Below are 19,933 nucleotides of genomic sequence, written 5' to 3'. Positions count from 1 at the left end.
TTTAGCAAACTTGGCACATGAGAAGATTCTTCCCTCCCTGTCAGTCTCTGGAAAGGGCTCTGTTTTGGTACCCTTGAGTCCCGGGTACTGGCTTGCTGGCTAGATGAGGCATCATTCCAGATGTAATTTTTCAAGTCACCATGGTTTGAACTCCTAGTTTGGTAGGGACCTCACCAGCACCTGAAACGGTACACAAAAAATGGTAACAAAAAACCCAGATCTACTTCTTGGAGGCAAAGTGAAAAGGAGGCAGAATGAGGAGAAAATCTTCTACCTCCTGGTTAGGTTCATGGTACCTGGGTGAACTGTGGACATTATTAAAAGTTTATTAAATTCACACACAAGTGTCCTGATCCTTTGGATCAGGCAGAAAGACATGTCAAACTGTCCCTGTTTGGACACAGACCATTGTGTCAAAGCAAAACAACTTCCCAAGTGGAATAGGATCATGGGTGCTCCATTGGGTGATTTGCTATAAGCCTCAGATGAAAATCACAATTGTCTTTGTGTGAACAGTACACGTATAATTGATTGCAGAATGGGAATGGCCCATCCCGGCCCTCCACAGCTGCCTTTATGAATTTCCCTGTGAAATTGTAGATACCAGCTTCACCTTCACTCCACCTTCCACCTTCATGGACAGCTGCAGACAAAGCATTATACTCTGAGGAGTCACTGTACTTGTCACTGCCAAAGCAAAACAACTTCCCAAGTGGAATAGGATCATGGGTGCTCCTCTAGGACTCGCTGCCTGAACTTATAATCTAGAGCTCAATAATACTTTCCCATAAATAGTGTCAATGGTAAGAGTGGGAAGTAGTAGTGAGACACATATGATGGGAAGATGTGGCAGAGGTAACTCATAACTCCTGTAAGTGCATTCCTGAAACCTGAATCCTCACGTGGCTCCCCTAGGAGCAGAGTTGGCTGCCAGGAATTCCATTCTCAAAGTTGCTTCCTCCCTTGGGTGACTGTATCCATGTTTCTCTTGAGTACATCTCTACTTCCAACTGGACAGAATGTTTCCTACTGGTTGAAAAACTCCCCTTCAAAGTTACATGGAGGGTAAAGGGGACGAAGAAAGGGTAGGGAAGAGAATCCCCAGATCTTATTCCACATTGGCTTTCAGAATTCTCTCCAGAGTTTAGCTATTTCAGATTTCCATGGGTATATGATTAATTTGCTTGCTTTACTAACCATAATGTTTTCATAATGTAGAGAAAGGTCTTCATAAAAGGATCAATGAGTGTACATGTTCCCCATTCCTCTTAATCTGCTTTTTTTTAAATTATAAAAAAAAAAAGTCCTGCTTTATTTCTGCTTTTGTATTCCTAGAAATTAGTACATTGCTGGCATTTTAATAACATTCTTGTTAATTGATCATGGGAGAGAACTTCCAAATCAATGAGATTACAGGTACATTTTGAGTATTTAAGAGATTCACCTCCTCGTTGGTTCTAACATCTACAAACTTTGTTGAACCAAATTTATGAAACAAGTCACAAGAAGGATAATATAAATATATATATCTGAAAAGAGATGTGAGAAAAGAGACATTTCCATACACTGCAAAACAATTGCAGGGAATTCAAAATGAATTGCAAATGGGGTGAAGCAAGTTTGTTCTCAATTCTGACCTCTGAAGACAAGTCTTTATACTGCCACACACTTCACTCAGGTTTTAGCAGATTATTAATAAAAACATCTGCCATCTAGGGGTGTTGTGAGGATATAAATGCTAGTTATTATTGTATCTAACTAGGAAAATATATTAGGACTATTGCTTCTTTAGTTCTGGACACTATCATTCATTCTTAATAGACTCATGTTTATAATCAGAGTATTCTATATTATAGATGTTCGAATATTTGATGGATGAATAATGAAGGTTCTGAGCCAAGTGACTAGTTATATTTCCATGTGAAAAACAGGCATCTAGGTGGCACAGTGGATAGATTATTGGGCAGGAAAATTCATCTTCCTAAGTTCAAATCTAACATCATACACTTACTGACTGTGGGACCCTGGGCAAGTCCCTTCACCCTGTTTGCCTCAATTTCCTCATCTGTAAAATGAGCTGGAGCTCCTTCTCCAGCTATGGAAAACCCAAATATATCTTCACCAAGAAAACCCAAATGGGGTCATGAAGAGTCAGACACAACTAAACAATGGAAATTGTATGAGGTATGCATTGATTTTCCTGACAGATCATTTTGCCATAGAAATTTCAAATCTAAATAGGACTGTAGAGATCCTTTAATTCAACCTTCTGATTTTATGACTAGGAAAACTGAAGTTTAGAGATTGGAATTAAAACCCAGATTTCTTATTAGTCTAATGATAACAGAATCTCAGAGTTGGAAAGGAGTTCTGAGGTTATGTAGTGTACTTCATATGAATACCAGAAAGGATCTGTGATTTCATCATCTTGGGAAAGCTTCTAACATGGTAACTCTCCCCCTCCTCCATAACTTAAAAGTTTTTTTTTTTCCAATTATCTATAAAGATAATTTTCAATATTCACTTTTGTAAGATATTGAGTTGCAATTTTTTTCTTCCTCCTTTCCTTCTTTCCCTCCTCTCCAAGACAAATCTGATACAGTTTGAATATGTATGATCATTTTAAACATATTTCCATATTAGTCATGTGAAAGAAAATTCAAAAAGGAAAACCCATGAGAAAGAAAAGCAAACAAACAAAAAAGATGAAAATACTATGCTTTGATCAACATTCACACTCCATAGTTCTCTTTCTGAATGCAGATGGAATTTTTGATCTCAAATCTATTGGAGTTGTCTTAGATCACTGTATTGCTAAGAACTAAGTCTGTCATAGTTGATCATAACACAATCTTGCTGTTATTGTGTACAGTGTTCTCTTGCTTCTGCATCAGTTCATGTAACTTCTGTAGTTCATCTAAGTTCTTTCCAGACTTTTGTGAAATCATCCTGCTCATCATTTCTTAAAAAAATCATTCCATTACATTTATAACTTATTCAGCCATTCTCATACTCGAAACAGTTTCCAGTTCCTAGCCACAACAAAAAGACCTGCCACAAACATTTGTGCACATGTGGGAACTTTCTCCTCCTTTAAGATTTCCTTGGGATCGGGACTTAGTAGTGACACTGCTAAAGCAAAGGGTATGCAGTTTCTTAGCCCTTTGGGCACAATTCCAAATCAGCATGGAAACATTTACCACTGCAGAGAGAAACTAGATTAGGTCTCAGGAGACCAGTCTTAAGGAGGTGTCTGAGGTACAAAGAAGGGCTTAGTGTAAGTTTATAGCAAAGTAGCAATGCAAAAACAATCCGGTTAGCAGGCAAATTGTGCAGTGTGAAGTGAACTGTCACTTTTAATAAATCCACTTAATGAAGTTGCAGCTGCGAGATTAATTTTCTTTTTAGCATAATGGATCTCAAAATAATGGCATTTATGCAGACATGAGAGCCACATTATAGATGGGAAGTCATTTGGCTTTAGTGATGTCAGAAGACATTCGGCTCTCGGCTAAGAGGTTCAAAATCCTGGAAACTGGCATTGAGCATAATTTGGAACAAGATTATACAATTCAGCTGCCCAGATGAAATAAGAACTCGTAGAAATGAATGGGCAAGACAGTCATTTCTGAAAAAGAGGGGCTCATCTCTTGAGAGACGACATGCATGAAACCCAAGAAAGAAACAGTCATCTTGGTACCCAAGAAAATCCATTCTGGCAGTTTTGCAAGTTTTCAATGAATAAAAAAGTCTTTTTTTCCTTCTTTTTGCCTTTGCAGTTTCATTAGACACAATGAATCTCTCTCAGTTGGGAAGATTTCCCCAACCCCCAGTAAAAGCATGTATAAATGAAATGTATCTATAAAGTCATATTTGGCAATCATATTTCTATATTTTTGAAACAGAGCCTTCCAATAAGATACAAAGTTTTGACACGACTATATAAAACCTTGGGTATTTGTCAAGAACATTCCCATAAGCAAGGCCACAAATCAAAGATCCTTCCTTTCTTACAAAGGAAAACAGTTCTGGCATTAAGACATGCAGTGTTTTATAATATCAAGTAATAAATACAAAAGGAATGCACTACAAAAAGATTTTAGAAATGGGTCTGAAATTTTTCTACCACAGTAAGAATCCTGAAGAAGGATTTCATGGATTGGGGGGATTAACCTATATCTAAACTGAGTTATTTAAACCTTCCATAACTCAGAGTCAACCTGGCAGTTACCTTCTGAGCCTTAATCAGTCATCCCAATGTAGCCAGTCTATCAGTTCTAAATCTGTCTAATTGTATTATCATCTAGTCTCTACTTCTCCCTTTTCACTATGCTGTGCCTCCTTCAAGGAAAGAAGATTATTCCATTACACTGCAGGTTTTGACTCATTCCTTTTATTGTTCACTTAGGTAGTTTTTTCTAGGGATAGAAAATGGAGTAAGGAACTGAGAAAACAATACATGTGTTGACAATAACAATAAAAATGAAAATGATCAACAGGAGTGAATGCATGAAATTAAATAATCAAGTTTGGCTTCGGAGCATAGAGATGAGACTACCTCCTTCGCCCCCTTACAGATTACAAATCCTGATTTAGAACTGGAAGATCATCTAGTTCAATCTCTTCGTATAAAAGAAAAAGAAATGAAGGCCTGTAACTTGCTGAAGGTCAAAGAGACAATAATGTCTGAGGAGGGATTTAAAAAATTTTTTTTAATTAAAGCTTTTTATTTACAAAACATATGCGTGGGTAATTTTTCAACATTGACCCTTGCAAAGCCTTGTGTCCCAAATTTTCTCCCCCTACCCCCATTCCCTCCCCTAGATGGCAAGTAATATATGTTAAACATGTGCAATTCTTCTATACATATTTCCACATTTATTATCATGCTACATAAGAAAATCAGATAAAAAAAATGAGAAAGAAAACAAAATGCAAGCAAACTAAAAATGGTGAAAATACTGTGTTGTGGTCCACATTCACATCCTCTCTCTGGGGATAGATGGCTCTCTTCATCACAAAATCATTGAAAGTGGCCTGACTCGTCTCATTGTTGAAGAGAGCCACGTCCACCACAATTGATCATCGTATAGTGTTCTTGTTGCTGTATATAATGATCTTCTGGTCCTGCTCATTTCACTCAGCATCAATTCGTGTAAGTCTCCCCAGGCCTCTCTGAAATCATCCTGCTGCTCATTTCTTACAGAACAATAATATTCCATAACATTCATATACCATAACTTATTCAGTCATTCTCCAATTGATGAGCAATCACTTAGTCTCCAGTTTCTAGCCACTATGAAAAGGGCTGCCACAAACATTTTTGCACACGTGGGTCCCTTTCCCTCCTTTAAGATCTTTTTGGGATATAAGCTCAGTAGTAACACTGCTGGGTCAAAGCTTGATCGTCCTTTGAGCATAGTTCCAAATTGCTCTCCAGAATGGTTGGATCTGTTCACAATTCCACCAACAATATGTCAGTGTCCCAGTTTTCCCACATCCCCTCCAACATTCATCATTATTTTTTCCTGTCATGTTAACCAATCTGAGAAGTGTGTAGAGATACCTCAGAGTTGCCTTAATTTGCATTTCTCTGATCAATATTGATTTGGAGCACCTTTTCATATGACTAGAAATGGTTTCAATTTCTTTATCTGAAAATTGTCTGTTCATATCCTTTTGCCATTTATCAAGTAGAGAATGGCTTGAATTCTTATAAATTTGAATCAATTTTCTATATATTTTAGAAATGAGGTCTTTTTTCAGAATCCTTAAATGCAAATTCCCCCCGCCCCCCCGCCAGTTTATTGCTTCCCTTCTAATCTTCTCATTGGTTTTGTTTGTACAAAAACTTTTTAATGTAATATAATCAAAATTATCTATTTTGTATTCAATAATGTACTCCAGTACTTCTTTGGCCATAAATTCCTTCCTTCTCCACAGGTCTAAGAATTAAGCTATCCTTTGTTCTTCAAATTTGCTTCTTCAAATATCATTCTTTATGTCTAAATCATGAGTCCATTTCAACCTTATCTTGGTATATGGTGTTAGGTGTGGGTCAATGCCTCATTTCTGCCATACTAATTTCTAATTTTCCCAGCAGTTTTTGTCAGAGTGAATTCTTATCCCAAAAGCTGGGTTCTTTGCTGTAATTTAGATTGCTATAGTTATTGATTATTTTGTCCTGTGAACCTAATCTATTTCAACTACTCTATTTCTTAGCCAATATCAAATGGTTTTGATGACTGGTGCTTTATAATATAGTTTTAGGTCTGGTACAGCTAGGCCACCTTCATTTGCATTTTTTTTTCATTAATTGCCTTGAAATTCTTTACCTTTTATTCTTCCAGATGAACTTTATTATTTTTTCTAGATCTGTAAAATAATTTATTGGGAGTTTGATTGGTATGGCATTGAATAGATTAATTTAGGTAGTATTGACATTTTTATTATATTTGTTCAGCCTACCCATGAGCACTTGATATTTTTCTAATTGATTAAATCAGATTTTAGTTGTGTTTTGTAATTGTGTTCATACAGTTCCTGACTTTGTTTTAGCAGATAGACTCCCAAATAGCTATAGTTATTTTAAATGGAATTTCTCTTTGTATATCTTGCTGCTGGATTTTGTTAGTGATATATAAAAATGCTGATGATTTGTGTGGATTTATTTTGTGTCCTGCAACTTTGCTAAAGTTGTGAATTGCTTCAAGTAGTTTTTTAGTTGATTCTCTAGGGTTCTGTAAAAATACCGTCATATCATTTGCAAAGAATAATATTTTGGTCTTCTCATTACTTAAATTCCTTTAATCTCTTTTTCTTCTCTTATTGCCAAAGCTAACATTTCTAATACAATATTGAATAGTAATGGTGATAGTGGGCAACCTTGTTTCAGCCCTGATCTTACTGGGAATAGTTCTAGTTTATTCCCATTACAAATGAGGCTTGCTGATGGTTTTAAATAGATGCTATTGATCATTTTAATGAAAACTCCATTTATTCCTATAGTCTCTAGTCTTTTTAATAGGAATGGGTGTTGGATTCTGTCAAACGTTTTTTTCTGTATCTATTGAGATAATCATGATCTTTGTTAGTTTGGTTATTGATTTAGTCAACTATGTTAAGTTTTCTTAATATTGAACCAGCCCTACATTCCTGGTATAAATTCTACTTGATTAGGGTGTATTATCTTGGAATGCTATAATCTTTTTGTTAATATTTTATTTAAAATTGTTGCATCAATATTCATTAGGGAAATTAGTTTATAATTTTCTTTCTGTTTTGATCTTACTTGATTTCAGAATCAGCATCATATCTGTGTCATAAAAGAAATTTGGTAGGACTCCTTTCCCTATTTCCGAAATAGTTTGCATATTAATTGTTCTTTAAATGTTTGGTAGAATTCACATGTAAATCCATCTGGCCTTGGAGATTTTTTCTTAAGAGAGTTCATTAATAGTTTGTTTAATTTCTTTTTCTAAAATGGGACTATTTATTTCCTCTTCTGTTAAGCTGGGAAATCTGTACTTTTTGTAGGTATTCCTCCAATTCATTTAAGATTATCAGATTTATTGACGTAATTGAGCAAAATAACTCCTAATGATTGCTCTAATTTCCTCTTCATTGGTGGAAAGTCCTGCCTTTTCATGTTTGATACTAAAAATTTGATTTTCTTCTTTCCTTTTTCTAAAATCTTTAATCTAAAATTTTGTTTATTAATTTAATAGTTTTCTTACTTTCAATTTTATTAATCTCCCCTTTTATTTTCAGAATTTCAAATTTGGTATTTAATTGGCATTTTTAATTTGTTCTTTTTCTAGCTTTTTTAGTTGCAAGCCCCGAGGAGGAATTTTGAATCCAGATCTTCCTGGTTATAAGTCCATATCCCTCTCCACCTCACTGTGCCACATAGGACTATGAGCATGAATATAATGTCAGACTTTTTTGATATATTGGATAGTTTAGTTGTATTTCTTTCCCAGACCCTGTGCTCTCTTTAAATTCCTTGTTATTGAAATGGATCTCTAAAAGGAAGAGAGATACATTGAAAAATGTGAGGTAGAAACAACAAAAATCAACAACAAAATAAATTCCTTTTAAAAGGAAGGCATAGGGACTGCACCTTTGTATAGGAAACTGCCTCTACCAATACAGGTCATTATCCACTTTGGATATTAGAATCTAAAAAGTTGCATACAGTGATGAGATTAAATAATCTGCCTAATGTTATTTAACCAGTATGCAGAAGTGGGACCTTGAACCCAAGTCCTCTTGGCTCTGAGATTAGCTATTTACAACATAGTGTCTCATTTAAAAATAAAAGAAAATAAGAGAGTAAACTCAACTGGTACCATTTTGATAAGCATTTTCATGCTGGATCTGTCCATAAATTTCAACATTGTTTATCCAATTTTAGTAAATACCAGGTGGCCATAAAATAGTACAATCTGGAGATACCCATAAACATCCTTTTTCCACAGTAAAATTAAGGAGACTAACTCAGGAATAAACATCAAATCCCAGAACTGATCATCTACCATTCTCAAATCAATTCTTCCTATCACTTCTGCTACACTATTTTTTTATAATACAGGCTAGTTTGAGTATACACACACATGTGTATATATATATAAATATATATATATATATATATATATATATTTCAATATAGAAAGGTTGTATGGCATAGTAGAAAATTCTGGGTTGAGAGTCAAGAAGATATGGGTTAAAAATCAGATACTTTCTGGTTATGTTATGCTGGACAAGTTACTTAACCTCTCTTTTCCTATTTCTTCACCTGAAAAAAAAGAGGGTTGATGGGACATAATGGCTTTTAAACTCCATTCCAGCATGTAATTGGGAACATATCATTTGTTCAAAATAAATATCTTGGTGGAAGTATAAGTGCACCTATATGAGCTATTCATTGCAACTCCCTAGGAATTTCTCATACTGATTTTAAGATGCCATCTCTGCCCTTTTCCATTTCTGTTTCCCCCAGTATTCCAATCTCCCTGAAACTTAGTAGCATTGATTAATTTATGTTCTGATCACTATTCTATCTAGAAATAAAGCTCTTTATTCCCCATCTGGAAGTGGTGGTGGGGGAAAGTACTTAATATACTTACAGTATCTAGGTGGGACAATGGATAGAGTACAGGGCCTGGAGTTCAAATCAGGACTCTCATCTCCACTTCCTAGCAGTGTGACCCTGGGCAAGCACTTAACCTTATTTGCTTCGGTTTCCTCATATGTAAAATGAACTGGAAAAGGATATGGCAAACCATTCCATTACTATCTATACCAAAAAAACTCCAAATAAGATCATGAAGAAATGGACACAACTGACCACCACCACAATACTATACAAAAACATTTAGCAAATGCTTTCATGATTGATTACAAAATAAAACTCTTTCAATTTCTCCAGTTAAAAATGAACTTCCTTTTACATCATCAAGGATCCATCAGTGGTGTCATAAAGTTCAATGGTTAAGTAGAGGTTCCTGAAATGGTACAAATATTGAGCCCACTGTACCTCTTCCTTCCACAACTGACCCTCGGTAGCTTCCAGAGTGATCCAAATAAAGTAGGGGCTTTGGAGAATACTTCAGGCTTGGGTGTGACAGAAGGGTCCCTAATGCCTACGTGCTTGATATCCTAAGGTTTGTAAGGTATACCCCAATGTGCTAACCACCAATTACTTACTTTCTTATTAACACCAAGTTTCAGGAGCCACATTCAGATTAATTTCTGTGACTTCTTCCATTCCCAGAGTGAACATTTGCACCAAAAGTTTGCTCAAGCTACTAAGTTCCAATATTTTGCTAAAATTTCACCAATTGATCAGGTGACATCTATATGGCATGGTGAGACAGAGAAGGGATAGGGTATGTCAGGACACAGAGCAAATCCAATCATCCATCAAACCTATTTTCTTGAAGAACTTTATTCCATTCACATCTCCCTCCCTCAAAACAAATCCTCAGTAAAGATCTGGCTCCAAGGGAAATTCATCTTTATTAAGTCAAGTGCAAATAACTCTCTTTATTCCAGTCATCTAAAAAGGGCAAAAAACAAATCCCTTTTGGATGTTCCAACATGCCTATCACAAATTTTAAGGAGCCTTCGGTGTTCCTGGAGGTCATAAAAATGCAGAGCTTTTTGGCACTGGCTAAAGTGCTAAATCAGACCACACTCAGAGAAGACATGACTCCAGGGATCCCAAGTTCTTATTTGGACCTCTCTAGTAATCACCACCATCTTAGGTGGAGAAGATTAGCTCACTGCTTGTTCACTCAGGTCCTGAAGACAGTGTCTTCCTCCAGGTAGTCGATAGGACTAACCACTACTAGGAATTCTCCAGTTTTTGCCTTAAATCTGTGACTATTCTCAGTCACAGGGAAGTTTGTAGCTCCCCATCCCTTTCAGGAGACATCTCTTTACTTGAGCAGCTATCAATACCACTAGCTGCCTTTGGGGAGCCAGGCAGTGTCCTTAGGCACATACAGTTTCCCCACCCCACTCCTCCATATTTATGGGATTCTTATCCCAACTCAACCACCTCATCTATCAAGAAGCCATCTTATGTTTACCTTTCTGACTTCGCCAATCATTAGGCAGGCTTCAGGATACAGTGATTATTTATGTGTAGGGGCCCCATTATGTATGAAAGACCTGGGCTTTTTATTGGCCCCAGGCTTGGAAGTGCATCAGAGAAGCTGGAGGCAATGTTAGGAAACTACCATCCAATCACAATCATTTCAATAGTTGGGGTGGTCATCAATTATGAGGAACACCTTAGGAGGCTTATTGAATTGATTACCTGGTTGAGAATACAAATGGAAGTAAAACACTAGAAACTTTGGAGACTATAGATTAACAACATCAGGGGAACAAATAAACCTGAAGGAAATAGGTGAGAAATAATAGCCCTAATTTTAACACTTTCCTCCTGGGACTATGACCAATTTATCCTGTACATAATTGCCTATTGTATCTCTAATCTCCCTACTTTCCCACTTTGAGTTCCTTGAGAGCAGGGATTGTTTTTTTGCAGAGTGCCTGGTCTATAATAGGCACTTAGTAAATGTAGAACTGAGAAGTTCTTGAGATTCAATCTCACCTGCCTCAGTTCAGAGCTGAGATGATAAGCCATGAGTTACTAATAAAGACAGGAAACTGCCATATAAATTACAAACTTACAACATAAAAACTAGACCATTACTTTATCATCTGTTTTAGGATAAATTATCTTCCTCCTTTGTTAGGTAGTAGCTGCTGTTTTGTTTTTCGTTTTTTTAAATCAGGAAGTTATCTTTTATATTGGTTGTTCAGAAGTTAAAGCAATGATACAAATTGAAGTTGTATTTTTTCAGAATTGGCAAATTAACAAGGCCAAGTAGGGTAGGGTATAATTCTGACACAATATATAATAGTCACAACAGTTTTAAGTTTCATCACACACTGAAGAGGGGGAAAAAAAGGGAAAATTTAAATCAACTCTACTACTTTAAAAAAATGGCACATTTATTTTTAAAAAAGACTAACAGTACTGTGCTAATTATCATAATGGTATTGATTCCAACAAAAGTAATCACAAGAAAATCTTTCACAATGCATATTCCTCATAGAGGCAGGAGGTTTAACAGAAGTAATGAGATAATTTCAGAGGTAGCTCCCTTACAATGAATATTCACTATAAAACGTAGTTTGATAAAACTATTTACAACTGAACCAAAATTTATGAAGGTTTTATGATGCTGACACAGCAGTTTGAGACCAAAGTCTGCTGAACATTTCTTAAAACAGTGTCAAAGGAAAAAAAACTTCATGCTTTCTTTCAGTTGTTAGCATCAGTAAGAGTAGTTTTCGTATCTATTCAGTACCAGAAGTCTCTGATGTCTTTTTGTGCCTGTTTATTAGCAAATGGGAAGAGAAATCATAATCACAGTCTGAAGTTCATGCTTTCACATGCTCTCTCTTCTACCATGATCTTCATATGCTGTCCAACTTCTTTAAAATATAGGGTGCTAGGAGAGAGTGGGAAAGCAAAAGCAAAAAATTAGATATTTAGATTACAAGTTCCTACACCTGATTCATTTATTTATTCTGAGTTCTTTGTGAGTAAAATTTCATGGCAAGTAGACCAGGTTCATACATGTGGTATTTTTTACTAACATTCCAAAACTCTACGTAAAGAAATGTCAGTAAATCTTTGTCTGAAAAAGAACTCTAGGCAAAAGAGCTAACAGAATCATTTTTTCATATGTTGATTAAAAATTCAACTGTGTCAAATGTATCATATGCTAATAGTTAAAAACATTTTTTTAATATATTAAATTTAAGTTAAAAAATGATGCTTATTGGTCAAAACAGGCAAAGATAGCAAAAGGTTAAGATTTCCTCACTCTATATACTTTTATGAGTTAATAATGTATCAGTTGGGAGAGGTAGGTGACATAGTAGATAGAGTGCAAGACCCTAAGTCAGGAAGAACTGAGTTTAAAACCAGTCTGAGACACTTCCTACCTGGGTAAGTCACTTAATCTGTTTGTCTCAGTTTCCTCATCTGTAAAATTGGGATAATAACAGCACTCACCTCTCCAGATTCTTTTGAGGATCAAATGAGATAATAATTGTGAAGTGCTAGTATTACAGTGTTAGGCACATTGTAAGGTAAATGTTGGCTATTATCAGCAAAGCACTTATTTGAGTGACATCTATGAACTACACTTCATACTAAGTCATAGGGTTACGAAGAGGAAATGGTCTCTGCTCTTGAGGCACTTATATTCAATAAAAGGAGACAGCACTTGAATTTACAGGTATATACAAAATAAATTAAAAATAACTGGAGAGCAAGAGGCGGCAGTAGAACCTCAGGGAAGATTTAATGTAGAAAGTAGTGTTTGAGGTAGGTTTTGAAGGAAACTAGAAGTTTTATGAAGTAGGAATGATGGTGGACTATACAACCAACACACAAAGGAAAAGAGATAGGTGATGGAGTGGAAGGAACAGAGAGACCAGATTGGCTGGACTGCACAAAAAGAGAGTAATACATCATAAACTCAGTTCTGAAGGGCTGTTAATAGCTACCAGAGAAGTTTACATTTGATCCTTCAAGTAAGAAGAGGCCACTGGAGTTTATTTAGTAGGAAAATTATATGATTAAGAAAACTACCTTGGCATCTCTATGTAGGATGAAACGGGGGAATTATGAGATAGAAGACCAATTAAAACACTAATTCAGTTATCTAGGCAGGAGATGATGAGAGTCTGAACTCAAATGATGGCTATGTGCTTGGAGAGAAGAGAAAAAATGGAAGAGCTGTTATGAAGGTCAAAATTACAAGATTTAGCAACTGAAAAGATAATTAAGGGCTAGGAGTCAAGAATGTGAACTTGGATTACTGAAGGATGGTGGGACTCTACAGAAATAGAGCAATTTAGAAGGTGTGTTTGGGAATTAAAGATGAGTCTAATTCTAGACAGAGTTTTTTGAAATACCTATTCATTCTGAAATATCTAACAGTTGGAGATAAACTGACTAGGATTATAGAAAACAATACTATAAACAACAACATAAACCAAAACTTCAGGGAACTATCTGACTGGAGATAAAATTGATGAGGTTACTAAGAGAATGTAGAGAGAAAAGGATCTAGAACTGAGTCTTGAGGCACACCTACTGTTATCAGGAAATGAGACCAAGAGAAAAAAAGTCAGATATGTTAGAAGGAAAAACAAGAGATTTCTGTCCTGAAAATCCAGAGTGAAAATAGTATCTTAGAAGAGTTGTTTGGTTAAGTATAAAATGTGGCACAGAGATGAAGAAGAATAGGACTGAGATTTCATACCAAGAATGAGGATTCAGATCAATAACTTCGGAGAGGACAGTTTCAATTGAGTCTAGAGGTTGGAAGCCAGACTACAAAGGGTCAAGATGAGGAAGAAGAGGCAAAGAGTGTGGATAGCTTTTTCCGAGTTTGGCTTCGAAAGGGGGAGAGATAGAAGACAATCACTTGAGGGCATAATAAAGCCTTACTTTTTTGTTTTCCAGAATATGGAAGTTTGGGGGTGGGAGAGATACTCTGACATATTTGTAGGCAACCTGGAAGGAACTAGCAGATAAGGAATGAAGATGGACAGTAAGTAGCAGTTTGGATCACAGAGTACAAGAGAAGAAACAGTGTGAGATAGCATTGTACTTTAGAGAGATTTTGTGGAGAACTCAATAAAAGACTAAGGAATTTGGCTTTTATGTAGCCACAAAAGCTTTTGACGCAAAGAAGTGTGACATGATCAGATTTGAGAATTATAAAGATTATGTTGGCAGGGTAAGAGATAATCAGGGCCTAAATTTTGTTATAATAATGGAAATATGGAAAGAGATATCAGAAGAACTACTACTGATTTCCAACAAGTATATCATTTTAATCAACACAACTTTCCTTTTCAGTTGTATCTATGACACACAGATGAAGAAAAGAAGATAGATCTGAATTCTAGTCTCAGCTCTACCACTAACTAGTTGGATGACTTTAAACTAATCACTTTCTTTTTCTAGTCCTCAATTTCCTCAACAAGCCATCTTTGATAAGGAGATAATAATCCCTGGCCCACTTTCTTTACCAGACTGTTGTGAGGATGGAATGATTGGATATATTAAACAAGAAAAAGAAAAAAAAAATGCCAGGCTTTATCCTAGCAAACTACAGAAACAAGGGCCAGGTAAGACTTGTTCATGCCCTATTAACCTGATCCAGAGGCTCCAATGGAATGATTGGATATATTAAACAAGAAAAAGAAAAAAAATGCCAGGCTTTGTCCTAGCAAACTACAGAAACAAGGGCCAGGTAAGACTTTTGTTCATGCCCTATTAACCTGATCCACAGGCTCCAACAGTCTTTCTGGGGGTTCCAAGAGTGATCATTCTGTACGAAGAAGCAGCTTAGTGTAATGGACAGACTGCCTACCACACGCCAGAGTGCAGCTATATACTAAGACCTGCCTCTGATATATGTGTTTCTCTCTCTCTCTCTCTTTTTTATTATAATATTTTTATTGACAGAGATATATAAGTGTTTCCTGGACCAATCACTATAATTCAAAGTGCTCTGAGCAATTCTTTCTATGGCCTTTAAAGAACAAGGCAGGCATAGCATCCATTAGCAGAATTCCCTCACCACTAGGTTTTCTATACCATAGAATCCACAAATTCAGTTCCACTCGCTATCCTATATAAGCAATATATGCAGAGCTAGAATAGTTTCTTAACTCTGTTTGTGTCATGAACCACTTATGGCAGTCTGGTGAAATCTAAAGACTTCGGAATGACTTTAAATGCATAAAACAAAACATAAAATTACAAAGGAAACCAATTGTATTGAAATTATAATAATTAGTGCTCCACATGTAGATTTCATTTTATCCTAATAACAGTATCCTAACAGAGGTGCTATTATTATTACCTCCATTGTACAGATAAAGAAACTGAGGCAGAGGTTAAGTGATTTGCTATTATTATTCTTTTTTTTTTTTTAAATAATAACTTTTTATTGACAGAACCCATGCCAGGGTAATTTTTTTTTACAACATTATCCCTTGCACTCACTTCTTTTTTTTTTTTTTTTTTTTAATTTAATAGCCTTTTATTTACAGGATATATACATGGCTTTACAGCATTCTTCCAAACCTCTTGTTCCAATTTTCCTCTTCCCCCCCCCTCCCTAAATGGCAGGATGACCCAGTAGATTTAAATATATTAAAATATAACTTAGATACACAATAAGTATACATGCCAAAACATTTTTTGCTGTACAAAAAAAATCAGATTAATTATTGTACAATTAGCTTTGGGAAAATCAAAAATGCAGGTGGGCATAAATATAGGGATTGGGAATTCAATTAATGGTTTTAGTCATCTCCCAGAGTTCTTTTTCTGGGTGTGGCTGGTTCATTCATTACTGCTCCATTGAAATTTTGTTGATCCGTTGCTGAGGGATGGCCTGGTCCATCAAACTGGTCATCATATAATATTTTGTTGAGGGTATATAATGATCTCCTGGTCCTGCTCATTTCCTCAGCATCAGTTCATTAAGTCTCTAGGCCTTTCTGTTATCCTGTTGGTCATTTCTTACAGAACAGTAATATTCCATAATATTCATATACCACAATTTATTCAGCCATTCTCCAACTGATGGACATCCATTCAGTTTCCAGTTTCTAGCCACTACAAAAAGGGCTGCCACAAACATTCGCCTTGCACTCACTTCTGTTGCTATTACTATTCTCAACCTCCATTTTATAGACGTGAGAACCGAGAAAGAAGTTCTAACTAGCTTGCTAACGTTATGATGGCTACTTCACAAGTGAGGAAAGTCACACAGATAGTAGTCACTGAGGCAGGATTTGAAGTCAGGTCTTCCCGATTCCTAAAATCGGAATTCTATTCAATATTAACACAAACTAAGGGAACGGACCCCCGAGACGAAAGGACTGGAAGAAGGCTAAGCCGTCTAAACTTTGGTGTTGCGGGAAGAACTTTGGCCTTGAACCCTGACCTACGTGTCCTTGAGGGAGAAGGCAATTAACTTCTCACTGACAAAAAAAAGTGAGGGGAAAGAGGAGCGGAGTCAGCATTTCACAAGGAAGCCCGTCAGACCACGAGCGGCAAGGATTAGGGTTAAGCAGGCGGAAGAGCAGCGGGAGGGAGCGGCGCAGCGCTTTCTCCGGGGGTTATTCCCCTGCTACGCGCCGACATCACGGTCTCCCTCCCGCCGCGCCCCGCGCCCCGCCGCGCGCCGCCGCCCCGCCCCCGCCCCCGCCCAGGCCGCGCCGGTGGGAGAGGTCACTCACTGAGTCGCAGCAGGGCCACGTAGAGGAGAAAGTTGCGGACCGAGTTGACCACGTCCTCGCGCATCTTGCGCTTGAGTTCCTCCGGGTCTAGTTTCGGCCCGAAACCCTCCATCCGGAACATGTTGACTTCGCTCTGTCGGTTACAAGCCGCGTCTCCCTGGGCTCCCGGGCAGCGCACGCAGTCTGCCGGCTCTCCGGAAATCGCGCCCAGCCCCCTTCCGGGCTCTTCGATCACGTGCTCAGCTACGGGGCGCCGGCGGGGACAAACTGCTTGGGACGATGAGAAATAACGTCATCCCGCGAATCCCGGAGTGGAAGGGATGTGCGCCGGGGACGCGCGAAGTAAGAGCGGGATGTGATTGGGGGAAAGATGCTTTGCATGGAATGCCGTTGGACGTTCATGTAGGAGGTCAAGCTGGAAGACGTCCTACCCAAGCTTGAAATGTTATTGTTTTACAATTTTTATTTTTGTTTTAATCCTAATAAACTGCTAATAAAACGGGCGCTTCCATATACATAAACCAGAAGGAAACAAAACAGCAAACCATTGATCTCTATTATATAAACTTGTTTTTCTTTTAAAACATGTGACAAAGTATATCATTATATACATAATATCGTAATATGTTTAACCTGTAACTTTCAAAGCTGTTCTGAAAGCCTCTCATTCTGGTTCTGTTCATTTTTTAACTTCCTTCCTTCCTTCCTTTTCTTCCTTCCTTTCCTTCCTTCTTTCCTTCCTTCCTTCCTTCCTTCCTTCCTTCCTTCCTTCCTTCCTTCCTTCCTTCCTTCCTTCCTTCCTTTCCTTCCTTCCTTCCTTCCTTCCTTCCTTCCTTCCTTCCTTCCTTCCTTCCTTCCTTCCTTCCTTCCTTCCTTCCTTCCTTTCCTTCTTCCTTCCTTTTCTATCTTCCTTCCTTCCTTTTCCTATCTTCCTTTTCCTTCCTTCCTTTTCTTTCCTTCCTTCCTTCTTTCCTTCCATCTTTCTTTCTCCTTCCTTCCTTCCTTCCTTCCTTTTCCTATCTTCCTTCCTTCCTTCCTTTTCCTATCTTCCTTCCTTCCTTCCTTTTCCTATCTTCCTTTTCCTTCCTTCCTTCCTTTTCTTTCCTTCCTTCCTTCTTTACTTCCTTCTTTCCTTCCTTCCTTCCTTCTTTCTCCTTCCTTCCTTTTCTTCCTTCCTTCTTTCTTTCTCCTTCCTTCCTTTTCCTTCCTTCCTTCCTTTTCCTTCCTTCCTCCCTCCCTTCCTTCCTTCCTTCCTTCTCTTCCTTCCTTCCTTCCTTCTTCCTTCCTTCCTTCCTTCCTTCCTTCCTTCCTTCCTTCCTTCCTTCCTTCCTTCTTCCTTCCTTCCTTCCTTCCTTCCTTCCTTCCTTCCTTCCTTCCTTTTCCTATCTTCCTTCCTTCCTTCCTTTTCCTATCTTCCTTTTCCTTCCTTCCTTTTCTTTCCTTCCTTCCTTCTTTCCTTCCATCTTTCTTTCTCCTTCCTTCCTTCCTTCCTTCCTTCCTTCCTTTTCCTATCTTCCTTCCTTCCTTCCTTTTCCTATCTTCCTTTTCCTTCCTTCCTTCCTTTTCTTTCCTTCCTTCCTTCTCCCTTCTTCTTTCTCCTTCTTCCTTCCTTCCTTCCTTCTTTCTCCTTCCTTCCTTTTCTTCCTTCCTTCTTTCTTTCTCCTTCCTTCCTTTTCCTTCCTTCCTTCCTTTTTTCCTTCCTTCCTTCCTTCCTTCCTTCCTTCCTTCTTTCTTTCCTTCCTTCCTTCCTTTTCCTTCTTCCTTTTCCTTCCTTCCTTCCTTCCTTCCTTCCTTCCTTCCTTCCTTCCTTCTTTCCTTCCTTCCTTCCTTCTTTCTTTCCTTCCTTCCTTCCTTCCTTCCTTTTCCTTCCTTCCTTCCTTCCTTCCTTCCTTCCTTCCTTCCTTCCTTCCTTCCTTCCTTCCTTCCTTCCCTTTCATTTTGGAGAGAAAAAAAATGGAAATCTAGAAAAACGAACTAACTTAACCAACTTCACAGATTAGTATGGCTTGGGTTCAAATCCATGTCCTTTCATCCAAATCAGTTTTCTATCTTTTACACCATGCTAAATAAGATTTATATATAACTTTAATATGTATAAAGGTTCTCAAAACCATGGTATTAAATAGATTTTTCATCCCCCACAAAAAACAAGTGACCTGTGATATCAGTGTGGATAAAACAAATTTCTGTAGCCATTTTAAAAATATACCAGCATTTGGTTTTCCTTAAGTAGTCTAGTGTAAATCCATCCCTGAACACTGAAAATGGCATCCCAATCATTCTAGTATGGTCTCATCTATCATGTCTTCCACTCAAGTTCCATAGAATTACCTTGTACATAATAACAAAGGTTTTATCCCTGGTTCTATTCTTTTCTGCAATTTTTTTCAGTGTCTTCAGTAGAGCTGTCTCTTTAGTACTAAGGATATCAGAATGCTGGGTATGGATATTTATTAGTTCAGAGAAGAAATCATTCCACAATTCAGTCATATCAACAAGTATTTATGGAGCACTAAAATTAAAATACTTGCATATCATGGCATCACTTCCATGATGTCATGGTCCTCTTCAAGAATGAAGGACAAACAATAAAACAACAAAGTATTGATATTAATTCATTGTATATTGTAACTTTAAGCACAAAATAGTTTCCTTGTTTATCTTTTTTTAACCATAGCTATTTTTACTGTTGCCTTGTTTGAGATTTCCTAAAGCATAACACATTCTGCTCTAGCCTCTCATTTTAGTTCTGTGTGAATCTTATGTTTCAAGTTTGTTTGTCATAAAAATTTATTACTGAGATCCATTTTCTTATCCATTTTACTGTCATTCTCCATTTTACAGATATACTCATCCCAATCACATTTACAATTCAATTATTAATTGTGTATTTTCTTCTAATATATTCCTTTATACTTTACCACTTTTTTTCTTTTCCTATTTCCTTGTAAAGAAGAAAGAAGTGGACAAAAACAAAAGAATATGATTAATGCTAGTGTAGTGGAAGCAATATCTTGCCCCCACTACCATGCAAGGAAACTAGCTTTTTAAAAAGATAGATATTGAGATCATC

The 19,933-nt window shown here is 37.1% G+C and overlaps 1 protein-coding gene across 1 annotated transcript; it reads right to left on the bottom strand.

Annotated features, from left to right (window-relative positions):
* Positions 1 to 11,508: 11,508 nt before the first annotated feature.
* TOMM5 (translocase of outer mitochondrial membrane 5) lies at positions 11,509 to 17,097 on the bottom strand. Its single transcript, XM_031937027.1, has 2 exons — positions 16,861 to 17,097; positions 11,509 to 12,032 (listed from the first exon to the last, which is right to left on the bottom strand). Exons 1-2 carry the CDS (start codon positions 16,979 to 16,981, stop codon positions 11,998 to 12,000), a joined length of 156 nt encoding a protein of 51 aa, XP_031792887.1. The 5' UTR covers positions 16,982 to 17,097; the 3' UTR covers positions 11,509 to 11,997.
* Positions 17,098 to 19,933: the final 2,836 nt, after the last annotated feature.

The sequence above is a fragment of the Sarcophilus harrisii genome, chromosome 1 (assembly GCF_902635505.1).
Source record: "Sarcophilus harrisii chromosome 1, mSarHar1.11, whole genome shotgun sequence".
Taxonomy (NCBI): Eukaryota; Metazoa; Chordata; class Mammalia; order Dasyuromorphia; family Dasyuridae; genus Sarcophilus; species Sarcophilus harrisii.
Note: the sequence above shows the minus strand (reverse complement) of the source record. Positions and strands in the feature narration are given on the sequence as shown.